The sequence below is a fragment of the Dermacentor variabilis genome, chromosome 6, assembly GCF_050947875.1.
Source record: "Dermacentor variabilis isolate Ectoservices chromosome 6, ASM5094787v1, whole genome shotgun sequence".
NCBI lineage: Eukaryota > Metazoa > Arthropoda > Arachnida > Ixodida > Ixodidae > Dermacentor > Dermacentor variabilis.
Genome location: NC_134573.1, coordinates 31,005,652 through 31,026,822, shown reverse-complemented (window position 1 = coordinate 31,026,822; position 21,171 = coordinate 31,005,652). Strand labels below are relative to the sequence as shown.

The window sequence follows — 21,171 nt, the reverse complement described above, 5'->3', positions numbered from 1 at the left end:
ATGCGACAGTGTAAAACGAGCAGTGGTATCTTTAACATTGTTGGAGCAGGCAGTTGCAATCACAGATAAGTGCAGTGGTATCGTAGTGCCGTCAGCAGCGAGCAGCTTGGCGCCGGAATAATCAGGATCGTCAAGTTGGGCGTCAGGAAGCGGCCAAAATTCGACTTCGGCACGAGAAAAGTCAATGACGGCCTTGTGATTGGAAAGGAAGTACCTCGCCCCCCCCCCCCGAAGCTGGTGTCGTATAAGCAGGAAGACAGAAACACAAATTCGACTGTGTACCTGAGTCCTTGAATGGCGATGCGCATAGTGCATGCAACAGCAGGGGTAATGTACTGTACGCTTGCGGTACGGATCGACAGAGCAGACAAGGGTGTCATTACTTTTCAGAGCAAGCGACGAAATTTTTTGGTAATTACAGAAACGGCGGCTCCTCTGCCCACTAGCGCAATTGCAACAATTCTATCTACAGATACTTCAATAACGTTCGTCGAAGAATAGCGAGGCCTTGCGCTGTTCGACACAGATGCAGTTCTTGCCTCGGGAACTGTAGGAACTAATTTTCCTGCTCGGTAGGAGTCGGACGACGACGCATTGGCGAGAGCGAACGGTTTCGGGGAGATGGCGAGCGGCGCCCGTTGGCAGCGCTGGCGGTGCGCAGAGGTCGGACGTGATTCACGAGGCGACGAGATGACGGGAACTTGAGAGGCCTATGATGGCGCAGGTTGTTCAGCTCGAGGAAGCCATGGGCGATGGCGACAGAAGCGTCCCACATGACCAGGGTTGCCACAATAGAAGCATATTGGGTGGTTGTCGGGCGTGCACCATGGTCCAGTGTTGGCTGGTATCCTGGTGGGAAACGCAGGCGGACATGATATTAGAGCGGGCTGTGGTGGCGAGAACGTCGGTGGTATGGTCCGCGGCACAACTTCAGCGTATGTCATAGGTGCCGGCGCCAGCGTTGGTGCACGCAGGGACGGAATAGCCTTAGATACTTGCTCCTGTATCATTTGTCGTAGGTTTGGAGTCAAAAACGAAGAGCCTGGAACGGCAGTGAGTAGAGACAGCTGCCGAGAGACTTCAGCACGGATGAACTCTTTGATCTCACAGAGCAGTGGGCCATGGTCGGGAACTTTAGTTAAGCTCGAAAAAGAAACATCCTGCGTGGAATAACGCCGGGTCAGGAGACGTCTGCGGAGTTCATTGTAACTCTGTCAATCACCAGCGACTTCGATGACGTTCTGCGGGTTTTTCGATAGAAGCATTTGAAATGCATCATCTTCAATACCCTTCAAAATATGACGGATCTTTTCGGATTTGGTCAATGATGCGTTGACACGCTTGCAAAGGTTGAGGACGTCTTCTATGTAGTTGATGAGCTTCTCACCGGGCTGCTGGGAACGGTTGCGCAAGTTCTCTTCGGCACGAAGCTTTCGCACCGCGGGCTGACCGATAAGTTGCCTGAAGCTCCTCTCGAAGTCTGACCGGGTGCGATGGTCGGATTCGTGGTTGTGGAACCACACGTTCGCAACGCCCATGAGACAGAAGACTGTATTTGTTCAACTTGGTGAGCATCGTCCTATTTGTTTTGCACAGACACGCGCTCATAGGATGAGAGCCAGCCTTCGACGTCGTTTTCGTCGGAGCCGCTGAAAATGGCGAGATCCCGTTGACGCAGCGAGCCGGAACAGAGAAAGGTGACCGAGGCCGGTGGTGGTGTTTGGCTTGCGTCTTCGGGCATGATGGGGGGCAACGTACGACAGCGGAGTTCCAAGGTTGAAGAAAACTTTGAAACCTTCTCCAAATATGTAAGATGGCTTAAGTAACAAGCCAGAACGTTGCACCATACACAGGCAGGTCTGTTGATAAAGCACCGCGCACAGAGCGCGTGAGCTCTGTTCTCGACGGAGGCGCTGGCTATGCGCCTGAAGCACACGCCTGTCTTCTTCGCTACAAAAGATTGAATTTGATTATATATATTCATCGAATGCCAAACTCCTACCCAGTGCATGTTTAATTGGCATCATACACAATAATTTAACGCAATTGGGAATGGATCATGGGATTGCGACCGATGCGTCAGTGAGTGAGGCGAGAATGGGTGGCGGCATTTTTTCCAAGCCACTATCACGGTAATATGCATTATGCCTTCCGGATTTCGCGCCCATATTTCTGGCTGAACTATCAGCCGTTATCCTAGCTTTTCGAAAATTTCTTTCAAATTATTTAACAGCGGTTATAGTGACTAATTCACTGTCAGTGTGCACATCACTCACCTCGTCTTCAGGCACTACTGAAGCCAATGCATTTAAATCTCTAATCTCTGAAACTTCAGCTTAGTGCGGTTGGTAAGATTCCAGGCCATCATGGTATATTCCTAAATGAAATGGCAAACACTTGCTCGGATCTCTCTTGATGGGCCAACTATGTCCGTTATGCCTACTTCGGTTTATGTCACTGCTATTATGCTTAGAAAGTTTTATCTTTTTCAAGATTCTATAAAATAAAAAATCCAAATGTCAGAATTTAACCATTTGGCCTTTTCATGGGAAAATAAATTGTGTCGTACGCATAAACTTGAAATCTCCGTAACCAAATTACTGTCCCGCATCCTACCATTATATTTTTACCTATACAGGTCTGGTCAGGCACCACTACCTCTGGGTCCAACCTGCCAGGAATACGTAAACATTAAGGACAGATTGACTAGTTATGCCGAAGTAACCAAGTGTTACCGCTTAGCTCGACGGACAATACCGCCTCCCCGCCCGGCACTCAGTCGGGAGGAGGGCGTAACCCTAAGACAAATACAGACCGCGTCACTCCTCGCCCCCGCAATGCTGCACGTGCTTCACTCAGAGCTCTATAAGAGTGGGCTGTGCGGTGTTTGTTCAGCGGGTACGGCGAACCAATGGCACATCATGTGGGACTGTACCAGGTTTCCGACGGCAGCTACCTCCAGGACTTACCCGCCAGAACTTCAAAGTGCACTGCAGTCTGCAGACAAGGACTCAACTATGGGCCGTCCAGCAGGCCCGGGGTGCGCTCGAAAAGCACAAGCCTCATGGCCCACTACAAACGGGCCCAACTAGGCTAGTGCAGAGTAGGGTATAACCCCAGGTCGACACTTGGCCAGCGTCACGACTCGTTAAATCGTCGTTTGCCGGCACTTTATTAAAGTTATTCCTATCCTATCCTATTGATCACTTTCTAATAGTATGCCGCCAATTTAGAAATCAGATGAAGAAATTAGAATTTTCATTCCAAAGATTGGGTATTGTTCTAACTACTCAAGATATCCTCTCCTTCGGGGCTTCTTCATTGGGCCACGGAAACATCTGCGGGGCCATTTGTGACAATCTTTGTGACACAAGACGGCTACCATGTTAATTCTCGAAATCTATAATTGGATAGATCATTAATCCTCTGATTTTATCGTCGAAATTATTCGAATAGCATCCAAAAAAAGAATACAAAATTTGCTGTTTATATAGAACCTTAAAAAATTATTTCTATAACTGCCACGCAAATGTATTTCTTTAAATAGCGTGAACGATATACTTCATCCGAATTTAATTTCACGTACAAGCTTTTCTCCTTCCATTCCCCTGTAACTTTTAACCTTTAACCGCCGGCTTCTTGGCCGAATACCACGTAGGAGGTAAGCGCCCCAAGTGAGTGACAAACAAACAATAGAAATCGCACTCGCCCCGCTCAGCCGTTGTGTCTTTCTGTGCATTTTTATAAAACTCCCAGCGCATATAACCTTAAAGGCCTACTATCAAATCGTGGAGCGTACACACAGCGACATTAGTGCAGTTAAACATGCCACCAACGAATGTTCGATCCTGCAGGCAGACCGAACCATGAATGTCAAAGGCGATCAATCAAAGACAATGATCCTGGCGTCTAATTTTTTCACGCAATCTCGTCTCTTGATTTAATGAAGGAAATTGGGCCAAGGGATACACGATAAGTAGTGCACGACAGTTCTTGAAGCTTTGTCAGAGTTTTAAGTACAGCTCTTAGGCGCCCGTTGTCGACGCCCTCGTAACCGAGCGAACGAGTAAAGCGAAGCATGAAAGAGCGAGTGCGCAGCGCAGTGACGATAGTGAACATAGCGCGAGGCGGTAAGCGGAGGAGGAGGGTACTGCGGAACCATTAGGCGGAAAGCGGAGGAAGAGGGTATGGCGAAAGCATGATAAGCATAGTGCCGGGCAAGACAGAGTTTGCGGCGACGATGGCTACGAGATGGTGCTTAAGTAGCATGGGTCGCCTGTTCGCCCATGACGTCGCCGATACCATACTCGGAAACAAAGCGCTGCATGGGAGGAGGTCTGTCTGCGGCGGTTGCTGTGAATCACGTCCACGAGTCACCCACCCTCTGCCCCTCGCGATCTCCCGATTATTGAGACGGTCGTACCACGCTTCACTTTCTTTGCAACATCCCGCACAAGCCAGATTGTGCCCGCTAGCCAATATATCGCGAAATGAACACGCGCATACAGCTGCGATCAAAATTTGTAATAGGCAGTGTCGTAATCGTCGGTGAATTTCTTGTTGTCTGGAGGCCGCATAAAAGGTGAGGAGCTTTTGGTGGCCGATGGCGACGACTCAGAGACGGGCACGGCGATCGCCTCTTATTTTCACTAGCGGCCACACTAAGGTCCCAGTCTGCCTGAAACATCGATCATTTGTTTGTAACATGTTTGGGGGCTTTAAATTTGCTGCGCGTTTAGCTTAGTTACATGGCACTTCTTTTCTAATCTAACGCGCTTTCGTCCTTGTAGCCCGGAAAAATTAAATTTATTCCATCGCAAATTTTCTCATGTATATGAATGCTTCGGATATTTGTGAATAACCTCAGCAAGTTCTGTAATGAAGATTTTACGTTTTACTCAATACGTTAACAGTTGATCAATAATTATTGGTAACTGATAACCTAAATTCATGTAGGAACTAATTGTTTTTGCTTAATAGGACAGTGACAAATACCACTTTGCTACATTTTCGTACTACTGTGTTGTATTTTTTATGCTTAATTGGAACAAGTTAGCTGAAAGAAACTGTGTAATCACAAAATAAACGAGGGAAGCGATAGAAAGGATGAAAGGGACGTACGAGTCGATCTGGTACGAGTCTTTCGGCTTCCCTTTCCGGTGCCTTCTTCGTTCTCTCCACTTTCCGCAGCTGCAGTCTGTTCCCCGCTTGCAGGTGCCTCCGTCGCCGCGGCACTGTCCTTGGTGGATCCCTCGCTACCCTGCTTAGAGCCCGTCTCCCCGGCTGTGTCTTCTCCAGAGACTTTGGTAGTGCCTTCCTGTGTGTCTCTGCTGCTTCGCTTGCCACTGCCCTTGCGATTCCCTCTAGAAGTCTCCTTCACTGCACTGCCCTTTGTAGTCATGGCAACGGTCTCTTCGTTTTCTTCCGGCTGCTGTCCTTCGGTCTCTTCTTCCGGATGCTCCGTGGCTTCAGCTTCCGTTTCTTCATGCCCTTCCCCTTCAAGGAAAACACAAAATCAAATAGTGTTATCGTGCAATAGTGCAATGATGTCACCTGGGTCCGATATGGATCAGCGTGAGTGAGTCTAAAGTTAAGGATCTGTGCTATGATTATGCATATTTAGTTTCTTTTCCATAGTTTTACTGATTTCTGAGGCAGAACATAAGTTATGCAGCGATTTCTTTCAGCACGTTTTCATTCTGCGCATGGAACATTCAAAGCATGATGCGTTATGAATACATTGAGGCTCACTGTTCTGGTATTAGGGGACTGGTGAAATAAATTTCAAGAGCATCTCACCTTTGGCGTGCTTGCTCTCTTTTGACGTGATTGAACTGCGAGCGTGGCGCTTGCCGGAGCTGCCTGCAGCATCTTCCTTCCCAGTGGATAAGCCTGTTCTCTGGTCACCAGCGTCGGCGGAGACAATAGACTTCTTGCTGTCCTTTCTGGGCCGGGACACTGACTTCTCCGGCGAGTCGTGGCTTTTACTGCCGCTTGTTCTCTTGCTAGACCTGCGCATTGAAACTCTACTAAACTGCGGTAGTAACATCATCATTGATGACTTCGGCCTCTACCGATGAAATAACATAGAGCAACCTTAAAAAACGAGTTGAACTGAACATTTTATTTTTCTTGAAGAATGGTGCAGTAATTAGGTGTTGAAATATGATGCACCAAAAAGGACAGCATAATTTCTGAATGAGGAAGGAACAAGATATCAGGTGGAAAAATAAGGACGGAATGCAAGGCATCGTACATGTGCGCTGATCAGAGAACGTTTTCGTGTCGATCACTGGTGCGGCGGGCGGCTGGACCTTAGAAATAACATTATATATGTGATTTAAACTTCAGTACCACGCAGTTGTCTATAGCGGAGGTGGTAACCGAGTGTGAAGAGCTATATATGGCCTCCTGGGGTTCTTGAATTTGCAATCGTAGCCTGATAAACGAAAGCTTCCCAGCCCCTCCACTGTCCCTTGCCTTCGAAATACGACCCCTGGGGTATGGAGTTGAACCGGCGACGTTGTTTTCGGGAGCATGCCGCCCTAGCTACTGAGCCACCGTAATCACTACACTTTGCATACGAGCCGATGCAAGAACTAAACAGGGGTCACAGGCCGCCGCAAGGTGCAAACAAATGTTGAGGCATTATTGGGCTTCGTTACCGCATTAGCGAATTAGCTGTTCTTTCCAACGCAACTACAGCTCTATCGGCATCACCGCAGAGTCAAACTTTTCTGATTGTATGGTGAAACAATATGACTTATCACTTTTCACGTTAATTCTGTAGCGGGAAACGAATATATGCATTGTACTTGAATATTTGTTTTACTCCTCATGTTATTACACCAACAATACTTCATTGGATACCCGTTCGATATTCTGAGACGAGACAGCCGTACTTTTCATGGCCACCAGTGCCTTCCTCTTCTTCGCCTTCGTTTTCTTCTTCCTCGGGAGCTTCAGTCTGTTCTTCAGCGGTCTCTTCCTCACTAAAGGCATCAAAAAGAAAAACAATCTCTCATTAGCTTTCACGGCAGTCGCATTGAAAAAAAATGCTAGTTTCTGTTGTACTCGGGTAGGCTGCTGAAGGAAAAGGAGTGCCGGATACGCGATAAACCAGCTCATTTGGTTCATAGTGTATATACATTCAAATAGGTATTGCGTCCACCACTCACATAATGCAGGATTTCAGAAATAATATTTGGCATTTCGTACATTTTAATTTCTGGAATTTCCACTAGACATAATTGTTACAAAATATTCACGTGCGAAAAATTGCGAAATTGCGAAAACATGCGAAAAATCGATCCAGAAATCATGAAAGATGATTGTCAAAGTAAACTAAGAGCACCCTACACACACTGCAGAAACGAAATTGACACAATACAAAAACATTTCCAATGAATACTGTCGACTGCAAGGTTTGGTAGGTGGCTTGACAGAGTGAAAAAGGCGACAGCGCTGTGACAATGATTGAACGGCGCCGATGGAGGTGATGACGATGCGACAGTGACGGCAGCGCCACCAAAATGCCATGACGAATTGGAATCATGGCAGCGTGTCGACGACGGAGGCACGGCACTAAAGGAATGGTGACAGCGTGATGACAATGGTGTGGCAAAGACAACACACCTGCCCTTTCTGCTTAATTTGCTTTATACACGCAGGTTACGTACTCTTCCGACAATTCCCTTTACAATACCTTTAAATTGTGCGATCGTGTTGTGACACGGGAAGACTACACAGCGCATCTTGACAAGTCGCGTGCAGCGGACTTCGGCGACAAATGCGGCCCGCAATGATTTGTCCAAGCTGTGGATAACCGCGGCACAGCGGCACAACCGACGGAAGTTCTGAAACCTTCAAAAGTGACGAACTGTTCCCGAGGCAGCCCAAGCTCAGGCATTTAGTAGCTCCTTGCAGTAACGTTACAGCTGCAAGACTCCTGAGCCACTCGAAATACCGAATGCCCCTCGACATGTGTTCATCCACGCCGCGTCATCGGCTCGGATTGTGCGCACCGTCCTGTCCATCCGCGTTTTCTGAATTAGTGGGAACGCAGATGCAAAAGCTTATTCGAGCTGTATACCACAAGAAACGAGTTTTGCGCCAAAAACCACAAACACAACAAAGGAGACAACACGGGCGCTTACTTCAGCTCTAGTTTTAAACAAGGAATGAACTGTTTCTAGTGAAGAAATGGTAAACAGTGTTTTAGATGACCTTACAAAACTCGGAAAGGGGCTATCGTTTACCCATGAACGGCATGCTTCAATTTTTTATGTACGGTTAAAATTTGTAGATGGTCATATTTGCAGGGCTATTCGCTTCTCATGCGCAAAAAGGACTCCTGCCGTATAATTCCGCCCACGAAAAAGTAGTAAAAAGAGGCATCACAAACTACTATCTGGCGTTGTCGCTCCCGAACTCGGATGTGCATGAGATGCAAGCTAGCTTTGACAACAAATTCGACACGCTGGTTGCAGCTGGGTTCCCTGAGTTGGTCTCGGTCCCTGTGGCAGAAACCCCTGTGAAGAAGATAACAGCTGGTGTCAGCAGGAAAGAATCGGTGAGCAAGGAATGGCCTGTAGTGGTTCCCTACATCCGCACAGGGTTTCGCACTGCCTGAAAAAAGTGGCCAACCGACACAACGCACAGGTAATGTTTTCAGCTACCAAAATCTAGCCCAGCTTAGCCGACCCATCTGTTGCGAAGGCCAGAAGGTCGGCTGTCAGAAAAGACTTACGCAACCTTTCATAAAGTGTGCCACAAACGTCGTTTATGAAATTCTCCTGTCCTGAGGAAAAATTAATATTGGGCAGACGAGCGTTGCGAGAATGACTGACTTAGAGCACAGGCAAAAAATATTGAAAGTAGTGGTGGTAAACGGCTAGTATAACAACGCAGGGCTTGCACCAATTGCATTTCACGGTTCCGAGTTGTAAGGATTTTGGGTACAGATAGGCAGCAAACGGGCTAGTGAAACCTTGGACGCTTTTTAGATTAGCAAAACTGGTCCAAGTTTTGTCAGTGACACATGTATTTTTCTGTATGAGGGCGAGCAGACATTTATTCCCCGCTTGCTCAGATAACGTGTTTTTTACACGAATCTACTTGACGCCTTGTACGCGTGCGCATAAACTCGGGTTCTGGGAAAGCTATATATGTAGGATGCTTTTAAGCTCAATAAACAGTTGAAGCAAACGCTAGAGTTTTCTCCTTTCTCGTGTGTGTGGCTTTGGGGCAAAACTCGTCTATTATATCGGATAACCATATAGCCCAGTTGTTCACTCTTCTAAAGTACACTATGGGCCACGTTTACTTGCGGGAACGTAGATGCAAAAGCTTATTCAAGCTGCATATCATAGGCCACGTTTACATGAACGTAACAGTGGGGCATCGTGTTACCTATACATTTTAATATTAGTTTCTTGCCGCCTGTTTAGCGAACCTCAGGGGAGAACGCCTCTGTAATGATAGCATACATTCGAACAGCCGCTTACAAGACCTGAGCTATAAAGTGGCGCGGTTTACATTCGGCTAATCGAAATTGAGTGCTCTGAAGATAATCGCCTGGTTATTAAGAGTGCCAAGGTCGAGTTCAGAGCGCTCGAAGGCTCTGTGCTGGAGCCTTAGTAGGCTGCGCTGTCTTACCCTGAAGTCGACCATCAGCTCCAATTAGCAGAGCGAGCTCGCCATGCAGCACAAGCCTCTCGCCTCCTGAACTAGACGTTACAACTTATGAAGACTCCCAGAAGCGTCACCTTGCTTTTAAACAATAAAAGGTACTCAATCAATCAATAAATCAATCGATCAAGCAATCAATCAACCAATCGATCAATCAATACTCTTTTATATTTCTATCCGAAACATTGCCGCAGAGAGCTCTCCACATGCCTGTTACAAGTACTCTCATAAAGTACCCTTCCAAGCGCCTCATCGCCAACGCCCCTAGGCATTACTCATCGCATCGCCGTTAGGGGAGCGCCAGCAACGCTAGGCGCATGGCGATACATGGCGTGCCTCCCGTGCACGCGCACGCGGCACCGCCTGAGTTCCCCCGTCCGATGGGAAGTCACGGCGTGGTTCCTTGTCTCCGGGGCGCATGAAAGCGTGTTCAGTGTGGAGACGCGGTTCATTGTTTATTAGGCGCCTGTTAACTCTCCTTGCAAATTTTGTGAAAATATTTTAGTATTCAGTTTCCCGGCACAAGTTCGCACACAATAAACCAGTTTCTTTAGTGTGCCTCATTGAAGAGTGCTACATTTCTGCTGGAGGTGCGTGGTATGATTGGACGACCCCAGTTCGCAAGAGTGCAGAGCCCCGACCCTGAGCGATTAGAACCCAGAGAACTGACTCTAGTACACCAGTGCACAAGCCGCCGCCTCCCAGGAGACCCGCCCGAGTTCGTAACTCTTCCTGTTGCTTCATCAGTGCAGGCAACAGTTACCAGCGACGGTGCAACCATGACCAGCCCGCTAGCATCGTCCCAGCTCATCATGTACCCACCACGCACGCCCAAGTCCTTCCACGGTGATACGTTCGAAGTTGTGGAAGGCTGGTGGGAACACTTCGAGCGAGTCGCAGATTTCAACGACTGGGAAGAGGCACGGAAGCTTCGAAACGTGTACTTCGTGTCAGAAGAGTAAGCGAGAACATGGTACGTGAAACATGAAGCGGCGCTCTCTTCATGAGAAGAATTTCGGGGACAGTTGCTTGCCACATATGCCAGCACTGATCGGCAAGGGAAGGTAGAGCGCGCTATCCTAGCCAGAAACCAGCGCACTAACGAGACTGTCGGCATGTATATCGAGCACATGTCCCGCCACTTCAAGAGCGCTGATCTAAACATGACCGAAGAGAGGAAATCACGCCATCTGATTCGTGGCGTGAAGCAGGAGCTGTTTGTAGGACTGGTTCGCAACCGACCACACAGTGTTGCTGAGTTTTGCACCGAAGCGACGAACATAGAGAAGGCGCTGCAGCAGCGTGCCCATACCTACAATCGCGATATCTACAGCGCACCAGCCGACCTCCTGTCAGAAGACCCAGGAAGTAAGCCTGAAGCGCTAAGAGGTGCGATCAATCATAAAGGAGGAGCTTCGAAATCTGCAGCAACCGGAAGCCACGTCGCCAGTTTCAACTCTGGCCGCCGTCATTCTGAATGAAGTTCGGCACGCCATTCTGCACCCAAGACTTGAGGCGCCGCCTGTGCATCTTGAACAACCACCACCGGTACGTCGCCGACTGACGTACGCTGATGTGTTATGCAAAGCCGACTGGGCATAGTGCTCCATTCACGACCCTCAGCAGCCGCCAGCCGGCTCTGCGCAGTGGACATTTACTAGCAGAGCTGAGGCCATGAAAAAGTGACGTGTGGCGTGCACCCGACCGGACGCCACTCTGTTTTCACTGCGGAGAAGCTGGACTCTTTTACAGATCGTGCCCATATCGCAAAGCAGGTCTTCGCCGCTTTACGATAAATGTACCTGGTCCCCGTATTAGTGAAAGACCCATCGAAATTCAGGACTACTTGACCAGACGACAGGACCAGGCTGCTAGATGCATACACCAGCCACGATCTAACGCCAGCTACGCGCTAACCCCCAGCTACGCGCTAACGATCACTGAGCCAACGTCAGGAAAATTGAAGCCAGTGACCTCTCGAGGGGAGGCCACTGCCGTTCGAAAAAGCCAAGATCCTCGATCAAGTTTATAAAACAGCAGCGACGAACGGAAAGGGATGAATAGGAAAAGTGAAGAGGGAACTTTTTCAGACTTGCGTATTACCGTAGACGTTCGCTAATCGAGAGAATTATTTGAGACAGGTGCTGACTATTCCGTCGTATGATATGCACTTACCAAGGAACTGAAAAGAATATTTTATGCCGTGGAGTGGACCCCAGATACGCACCGCTGGTACGCACCCCATTAGGCCTCTGGGTAAATGTACAACTAAAGCCCCTGCATCTACGCGCCACCCCCGCTTTCTTAAGTAGCGACAACCTTTGTTGTGCGACGCCTTTTCCCCTCACACCAAATCCGGTTCCGGTATTTCCGGTTCCGGCATTTCCGGTTTAAAAATTTCCGGTTCCGGCGTTTCCACTTCCTGTAGTTGCGCTTCGGGAATTTCTGCTTTGACTGCTGTTAGACGATGGTGAGACGCCCGCGCGTGCTTAGCAGAGCTGCGGCAGTCACAATAAGAAGAATGCAAAGGGGACAAGCTGGTGTATTCCGCTGAAGTAGTAGGTCAGGGTCGCTGTTGTCCAAATGCACGAAAAGCGGCAGTGGTCTCCAAGCGCCCACGCACTACATTCCACTGTACTTTGTCGCGCGTGCCACAACCCGTCGCAGGTTGACGCGAAGCAGCGAACACGAGCAGATCGCTGGTTACAGTAGGCGGTAGTTCTTGGATGTAATCGCATTCACAGTTTCAACCGCAGCTCGTGCAATTAAAGCCTCTCCAGCGGCGCGAAAGTAAACAACGCTAAAAAACAAAGTGTCACTTCCACTCGGAACAGGAAGCTGCAGCTACGTAAGTTCCGCTTGACACCGGAAGCTAAGGGGGTGAGGGGGAGAGGGGCGTGGAGAAGGAGGGCAGGTTGGCGGTACTTAACCTGGTCGGCGGAAACGTGTATGGAGGGGCTTTATGTACAACGAGAATCGGATTTCTAAGTTTTTCTTACGTCGCTGATTTTGTCATACTACCAGAATGTTCGAAGGCTGTAATACTCGGAATGGACTTCCTTCTAGCAAATGGTGCCATAATTAACCTGCAGAATTATAGTGTATCATTTTCTACGAAGCAGGCTATAGACATGCAAGAGTCGGAGGAGACAAAGCACGTTGTCTCGCGGGTTACCGACGATTACAAAACCGTGGCACCACAATGCAGAGTGCTGGTTCGCGTAAGAAACGAAGCATTCGACGACTCGGAAAGTATAGCGGGCACCAACATCGAGCTACTGTTAGAGAAAGGTATGTGCGTGGCGCGAGGAATTGTCTAACTACGCGATGGTGTGCTGATGTATTGCCGACGAATTTCGGAAGTGAATTTCAGCATACCGCAAAGAACATAGCCATCGCCTTCCTGCGCAGGCTTACTGCAGTCACAGATGTATGTTGCTTAGCGTCAAGATCGCCTGCTGCGGAAAGTACGCATGACGTCGTAACATCAGTTGCGATCAATCCAAGTCTGTCGCCAGCCCAGAAAGAAATGATGGAGAACCTTGTAAATGACTTCGCAGAATGCTTCTCCACCTCGTCAAAAGTAAGGTGCACACCGATTGTAAAACACCGTATAATAACAGACGAAGCGACCAGGCCAGTATACCAACATCCGCACCGAATGTCACCGGTTGAACGAGAGGTCATAAAGAGTCAGGTGCAAGAGATGCTTGAGGACGATGTCATTCGGTGATCAAACAGCCCGTGGGCGTCGCCTGTAGTCCTTGTGAGAAAAGAGCTGCGTCGATTACCGGAAATGGGACAGCGGGACCAAGTGATATGTATACCCCCTGCCACGCACTGATGACACCTTGGACCGACTACGACATGCAATGCTCTTTTTCTTCATTAGAACTCAAGAAGGGGTATTGGCAAATTGAAGTAGATGAAAGAGACCATGAAAAAATTGCTTTCATAAACAAAGATGACATGTGAGTTCAAAACGCTAGTATTCGGCCTCTTTCGTGTGCCGGTGACATGCCAGCGCATGATGGACAATGTCCTCTTGGGTCTGAAATGACAATCATGCTTAGTTTACCTAGACCACGTTCTTGCATTTTTCGCAACATTGGACCAGCATGCACAGAGGCTGCGCTAGCGCTCGAAGCCATACGCTCAGCAGGCCTGACCTTTAAACCGGAAAAGTGCTAGCTTGGATTCCGAAAACTTCGTTTCCTGGGTCACGTAATTATTGCGAAAGGTATTGGTCCGGATCCCGACAAGACTGCTGCCATGGCGCGATTTGCAAAGCCGACAAACAAGAAGAGAATACGACAATTTTTGGCACTATGCGCTTATTACAGTCTATTTGTAGAAAACTTCTCCAAAATTGCCCAACCTCTAACGAGACTTACTAAAGAAGACGTGGACCTAATGTGGAACACTAAACAAGTACGTGCATTCATTGAATTAAAAGAACGATTGCAAGCCCTACCAACCCTCGCCCATTTAAACGAGACAGCGGACACAAAAGTCCATACAGATGCAAGAAATCTTCGTCTCGGCGCGGTTCTAGTTCAGCGGCCAAATGGGGAAGAGAAACTCATAGCGTATGCTAGCCGAACCCTCTCGAAAGCTGAAACAAATTGCTCTGCGACAGAAAAGGAGTGTTTCGCTGTCACATGGGCCATCAGCGAGTTCGAAACAACTCTACGGTAGGCCGTTCCATGCTGTCAGCCATCACCATTCTATTTGCTGGATGGTAAGCCTGAAGGTTCAGATTCCAATGGCGGCCTCTCCGGTCCCACGGATTCTTAGCACCCTCTGCTGCGTCAGAAGTCTGACCGCCACAGTGGTCAGTTCATTCACAGCTGCTGGGGAATCTGAACCTGGCAACGTTTAAGGCTAGAGCGTTATCTAGTGGGGTGAGTCTAGCAGTGCTTTTCGAGGAATTAGACGGCAGTAAATGGGATATAATATGGCTCAGTGAAGTTAGGACGACAAAAGGAGCATATACAGTGCTAAAAAGCGGCCACGTCCTGTGCTACCGGGGCCTAGTGGAGCGAAGAGAACTAAGAGTCCGATTCCTGATTAATAAGGATATAGCTGGTAACATACAGGAATTCTATAACATTAACGAGGGGGTGGCAGGTCTCCTTGAGAAGCTTAATAACAGGTACAAATTGAAGGTTGTACAGGTCTACACCCCTACATCCAGTCATGATGACCAGGAACTCCAAAACTTCTATGAAGACTTGGAATCGGCGATGGGTAAAGTCAAAACAAAATACACTGTACTGATGGCCGACTTCAATGCCAGGGTAGGCAAGAAGCAGGCTAGAGACAAGTCAGTGGGGGAATTTAGCGTAGCTTCTAGCAATAGCAGCGTAGAGTTGTTAGTAGAGATTGCAGAACAGAATACTATGCGGATAATGAATACCTTCTTCGGCAAGCGGGATAGTCGAAAGTGGACGTGGAGGAGACCGAATGGCGAGTGTAGAAATGAAATATACTTTATACTCTGCGCTAATTCTGGCATCATACAAGTTGTGGACGTGCTCGGCAAGGTGCGCTGCAGTGACCAAAGAATTCTAAGAACTCGAATTATCCTAGACTTGAGAATGGAACGGAAAAAACTGGTACATAAGGAGCCGATCAATGAGTCAGCGGTAAGAGGGAAAAATAGAGGAATTCCGGATCAAGCTGCAGAACCGGTATTCGGCGTTACCTCAGGAAGAGGACCTCAGTGTTGAAGCAATGAACGATACTCTTATGGACATCATTAAGGAGTGTGCAATAGAAGTCAGTGGTTCATTATGCAAAAAAGAAGTGAGGCGTGCAGACAGGACACAAGACTAGAAAAGTGGACAACACGACCGCCGACTATCCACTTCTCCACTTCTCTACTCTTGTGTCCTGTATGCACGCCTCACTTCTTTTTTGCATAATGAATCCTTACCAACTAGCTCAGCTTTCTGTCGTTCGAAGTCAGTGGTAACTCCGTTGGACAGGATAAAAGTAAGTTATCTCAGTAGAAGAAAGGTCGGATCAAGAAATGCCAATGTAAGAAAGTCTCTAACCGTACAGCTAGAACTAGCAAAACTTCACAAGTTAATCAACAAGAGTTAGACAGCTGACATAAGGAAGTACAATATGGTTAGAATAGAACATGCTCTCAGAACGGAGGAAGCCTAAAAGCAGTGAAGAAGAAACTAGGAATAGGAAAGAATCACATGTATGCGTTAACAGACAAAGTCGGCCATATCATTACCAATATGGATGAGATAGTTCAAGTGGCGGAGGAGTTCTATAGAGACTTATACAGTACCAGTGCCACCCCCGACGATAACGGAAGAGAAAATAGCCTAGAGGAATTTGAAATCCCACAAGTAACGCCGGAAGAAGTAAAGAAAGCCTTGGGAGCTATGCAAATGGGGAAGGCAGCTGTGAATGATCATGTAACAGCAGATTTGTTGAAGTATGGTGGGGAGATTGTTCTAGAAAACTAGAACAATCTAGTTCTAGACCGGAAATTTTGGAAGGCTGTCATGATGTACCATCGTCGGGTCACTTAGGTGTTAGCCGAACGTTCGCCAGAATTCGTCTCAGATACTTCTGGCCTAAATTGTTAGCATCGGTGCAGCATTACGTGAAGACAAGTTGCCAATGCCAAAGGGGGAAAACACCACCCTTGAAATTGGCCAGCCTTCTCTCCAACCATTAGGCCCACTGAAGACTCCATTTCAACAAGTTGGAATGTATCTTCTTCGATCGTTCCCAACATCATCGTCAGGGAAGAGATGGATAGTAGTATTGACGGACTATTTATTACGATATGCTGAAACTGGTTGCCTTGAGTGAGGAATTGCAGTTGAACTCGCCAATTTCTACGTTTGTAACATAGTAGTCCGACATGTTGCACCTATGGTCGCGATTACCGATCAAGGAACGCCTTTCACAGTTGATTTGCTCCAATGTTTGATGAACATGGCTCCCACCACTCAAAGGACAAGCAATGCATACCATCCCCAAACAAACGGCCTGACGGAAATTCTAAACCGAACCTTGGCCAACATGCTGTCCATGTATGTCGATCTCGAACAAAAGACACGTGACGCAATCTTGCCTTACGCCACTTTCGCCTATAATATGGCTGTACAGGACAACTCTGGTCACTATACTTTCACTGGTCCCTGGCTGTACAGTCACAACTACACTGGGTGCTATGTTGTCAGTAGATGATGACAACAGCTACCCGCACGACGCCGACGACTTCCTACAAGGAGCTGAAGAAGCCTGGCAGATGGCATGGTTCCGCATACGCCAGCAGTAACGCAGGGACGCAGGCTACTACAACCTGCGCCGCAGAGAAGTTCAGTACCAGTCAGGCGATAACGTGTGGGTATGGACACCAGTGCGTCCTTGACTATGTGAAAAACTCCTTCGCCGATACTTTGGCCCTTAGATTGGTATTCGGCGGGTAGATGACCTGAATTACGAAGTCATCCTTCATGAACAAGAGCGCTCAAATCGGCTTTACTGCATGAAGCCTTACTGCGACAGGCAATGAAAACACTTCTATATATCAATTTGGTTCCCACGAATCGCGACGATGTGTTTTCGGAGGGTGTCTAATGCCGCACAGAGCTCTTCACATGCCAGTTACGAGCACTCTCGTGAGGTACGTACCTTTTCAAGCGCCTCATTGCTGAAAGTCCCTAGGAATTACTCATCGCATCGCCATTAGATGAGCGCCAGCAACGCCTCGAGCATGCCGAGACAGCGCGTGTCCCTCGTGAACGTGCACGCGGCAGCGCCTGAGTCCCCCCATCCAAGGAAAATTCACGACGTGGCTACTGGTTTTCGGTGTGCGTGAAAGTGTGTCCAGTGTGGAGACGCGGTTCACTGTTGAAGAGGCGTCTGTTGACTCTGCTTGAAAATTGCGCAAAAGTACTTTAGTCTTGAGTTTCCAGGCAGAAGTTCGCCCCCAATAAACCTGTTTGTTTAGTGCGCGTCATTGAAGAGTGCAACAATATTTAGCGCATCTTTGTCTTCGTAGTATTTGCCGACTCACTAACTCAACGCGAAAATGATTGTTATTGACACGTGTACTTGTTTGTTTTTATCGGGCGACAAGTTTCATCGCTAAGAAATGTTATCGCACAGAGCAGGACGCGCCTACACCTATCGGAAGTTTCTCGAATGTTATCGATGCTTCCATCCGCTGTCTGTGACCGAACCTTGTGCAATCTGATCGCATGTGTGCGCGACGCGAATATTGTAGAACTTTGTAGAAAGCACGCGGGTCCCAGCGATTAGGCTGGAACATTCGACGATTGATGTATAAAAGCCGACGGGCTCGACCCGCCGATCAGATTTCGACGACCGCCGATCGTGTTCGCCGCAACCGTTGTTCCTTGACTGTAGCCTGGTTTTGAGGGCACGAGCTCGCCCGATAAAACGCTCGTTTCGGTAATCACAGTTTTGCTGCCTCCTTACTCGTCTTCACCGGAAATTTCGACGATCACCTTAGGCGGCTTGTAACAGTATTGGAGGCCATGAAGTCATCAGGGCTCACTCTGAAGCCAGAAAAGTGCCGCTTCGCTTACGATGAGCTTCTGTTTCTAGGCCACGTCATCAGCAACTCTGGAGTCCGCCCCGACCCGCAGAAGACAGCTGCCATACCAAAGTTCCCGGAGCTCACCGACAAGAAGGCAGTGCGTACATTTCTTGGCATGTGTGCCTACTACAGGCGATTTGTCAAGGACTTTTCACGCATCGCTGAGCCACTGACACAGCTAACTAAATGTGATGTCAAGTTCGAGTGGGAAACGCCGCAGGCCGACGCCTTTCAAGAACTCAAACGACGCATGCAGTCGCCGCCCGTACTTGCGCACTTCGACGAGCACGCCGATACAGAAATCCACACTGACGCCAGCAGCCTAGGCTTCGGTGCCGTTCTAGTCCAGAGGAGAAACGGAGTCGAACAGGCGATAGCTTATGCTAGCCGGTCGATGTCAAAAGCGGAAGGCAAATATTCTACAGCGGAAAAGGAATGCCTCGCCATCGTTTGGGCTACAGCGAAACTTCGCCCTTACCTATATGGCAGGCCATTCAAAGTGGTCAGCGACCATCACGCGATGTGTTGGCTGGCTAACTTAAAGGACCCTTCAGGACGGCTGACACGGTGGAGCCTCAGACTTCAAGCATGCGACATCACTGTAACATACAAGACCGGACGAAAACACTCAGATGCCGATTGCCTATCACGCGCGCCCATTGACGCTCCGCCGAATGATGACGAGGATGACGACGCCTTCCGTGGAATAATAAGCGCGGAAGACTTCGCCGGACATCAACGAGGGGACCCGGAGATAAAAGCCCTAGTCGAGTATTTGGAAGGGCACAGCGACGTTGTACCTAGGGCATTTAAGCGTGGATTGTCTTCGTTGACGCTTCAAAACAACCTACTCGTGAAGAACTTCTCACCAGTCCGCACCAAGTACCTTCTTGTTGTTCCGTTCGCGCTGCGTCCAGAAGTACTGCACGCCCTACATGACGATCCGACCGCTGGGCACCTCGGTTTCTCCCGGACGCTATCGAGGATACCAGAACGGTATTACTGGCCGCACCTAACCACCCATGTCGCCCGTTACGTCAGGACATGCTGAGACTGTCAGCGACGCAAGGCACCACCGACAAGGCCAGCGGGATTACTACAGCCGATCAAGCCTCCTTGCCGACTTTTTCAGCAGATCGGGATGGACTTGTTGGGACCCTTTCCGACATCAACTTCCGGAAATAAGTGGATCTTCGTGGCGACGGCCTATCTGACCCGCTTCGCTGAAACTAAAGCTCTACCGAAAGGCAGCGCTGCCGAAATGGGAAAATTTTTCGCCGAGAACATCCTGATGCGACATGGTGCTCCAGAAGTCCTCATCACCGACAGAGGAACGGCTTGCAGAGTAGAGCTCACGCAAGCCATTCTGCAATAGAGCCAGACAAGTTACAGGAGGACAACTGCCTACCATCCGGAGACGAATGGTCTCACGGAGCGCCTGAACAAGACCCTAGCCGACATGCTAGCAATGTACAGTCTCGTCCACTCTTAGGGTGAACACGGCTCACCGTGACCGCGCTCTGCGGGGCGCCAGTGCATCCGGCACGGTGGCGCATCGAAACGGACACGAACACGGACCCAGGGGAGGTGCTTCGCGTCGTCTGCTACAGCGCTGGAGCGCGCCGCTTCTTGCTTTGCTGTAAAGTACACTTCGCTGAACCCAGGTGACTGAGTGCCCGAGGGGGCATTGCGGGAAGGCGCACTTCACTAACTGGAGAATTTTCCAGCTGGTGCCATCGACAGCTTGTGAACAGCCTGCTTAATACAGATAAACACAAACAAGCTTCTCACCAGATAAATCACTTAGCATGTTTTATAGGTGATGAACGTAAAAATACAGTCATTTTTTCGCACTCTTAATTAGGTTGGGGCCCTTTTATTTTACTCCCACAGCACTTGGTGCTCTGCGTACCGAGAAACCTATCAGGCGCGCTCTTGGTTGGAGTCATCATGTGATGAACCTAGCGCACGTTTCGCGCAAGTCTTGATGCTACAACGAGTGTGCTTATTTGACTTAAAAAAACAACCGGAAACCGCTATATATTTCGCAGAAACTTAGATAGCGATTGTTCAATCACGCATCATCATGTTTGCCATGGATTTTACCATTAAGCAGGGCAATACTACTGCTTCTACAGCAACTAAGAACTGATATCCGCTGCTTCGCACTCTCTTATTGACATGTTAATGTCGCTGGTAGGAAAGCATGGAGCGCTTTACGCGATGTAGGAAAGTGCTCTCCCCGGAGTAGCAACTCATTTGGCGGCAATATTACTCCGCCTTATCATCTTTCCACATCCAAAAATTAATTTTTGTTGTCACAGTTTGGGTAAAATAACCGAAGGAGTGCCGGTCCTCTGACGGCTACCTGACGTGAGAAGTCGCATTCTCATTTAGAGGAATTTACAAGTTTTTTTATTGTTGTTTGTTCTTTTCTCCGTGGAGTCAATGCACGCCGCATGCGAATGCTGTTTACATCCGTTTTGAATAGGTAATTGGAGTGGAAAATCTGTAACCTACATGTCTGTTTTCTAGCTTAAATTACGTCTTGCAGGGTAATTAAGTCGTTATTCGCTTCTATTTCATTTCAGTACTTCCTCTGAATGGGCCATATGTACATTCTCACTAGCATATAATTTGTTAATTGCGCGGTATACGTCCCGATGCGACACATGGCATCTGAGTTACGCCATAGAGGTGGGCATCAGATGAATTTGTAGATTAGGACGAATTGATTTCTTTTTTTCTTTTTTAGGGGTAGGCGGGCGTGGGCTCAGCTGAGTGGGTGAAACCCAAATATGAATATGGCAAAGGCACCCTTGCCGCGGACAAGAGATGCTGTTGCCGTCGTGTGGAAGTGGCCGGTCCGTGTGTTGGACGAA

The 21,171-nt window shown here is 48.5% G+C and overlaps 1 protein-coding gene across 1 annotated transcript in view; it reads right to left on the bottom strand.

Moving 5' to 3' along the window:
• Nucleotides 1-17,439, bottom strand: part of LOC142586081 (uncharacterized) — a 65,078-nt gene extending 47,639 nt beyond the window's left edge. Inside the window, exons 1-6 of the mRNA XM_075697341.1 lie at nt 17,359-17,439; nt 6,903-6,992; nt 5,800-6,011; nt 5,122-5,496; nt 1,289-1,480; nt 610-849 (exon numbers count right to left, since the gene is read on the bottom strand). Of these exons, the coding sequence (XP_075553456.1) occupies nt 610-849; nt 1,289-1,480; nt 5,122-5,496; nt 5,800-6,011; nt 6,903-6,992; nt 17,359-17,375 (1,126 nt within the window). The 5' untranslated portion in view covers nt 17,376-17,439. The remainder of the gene's footprint in view (nt 1-609; nt 850-1,288; nt 1,481-5,121; nt 5,497-5,799; nt 6,012-6,902; nt 6,993-17,358) is intronic.
• Between the last annotated feature and the right edge of the window lie 3,732 nt (nt 17,440-21,171).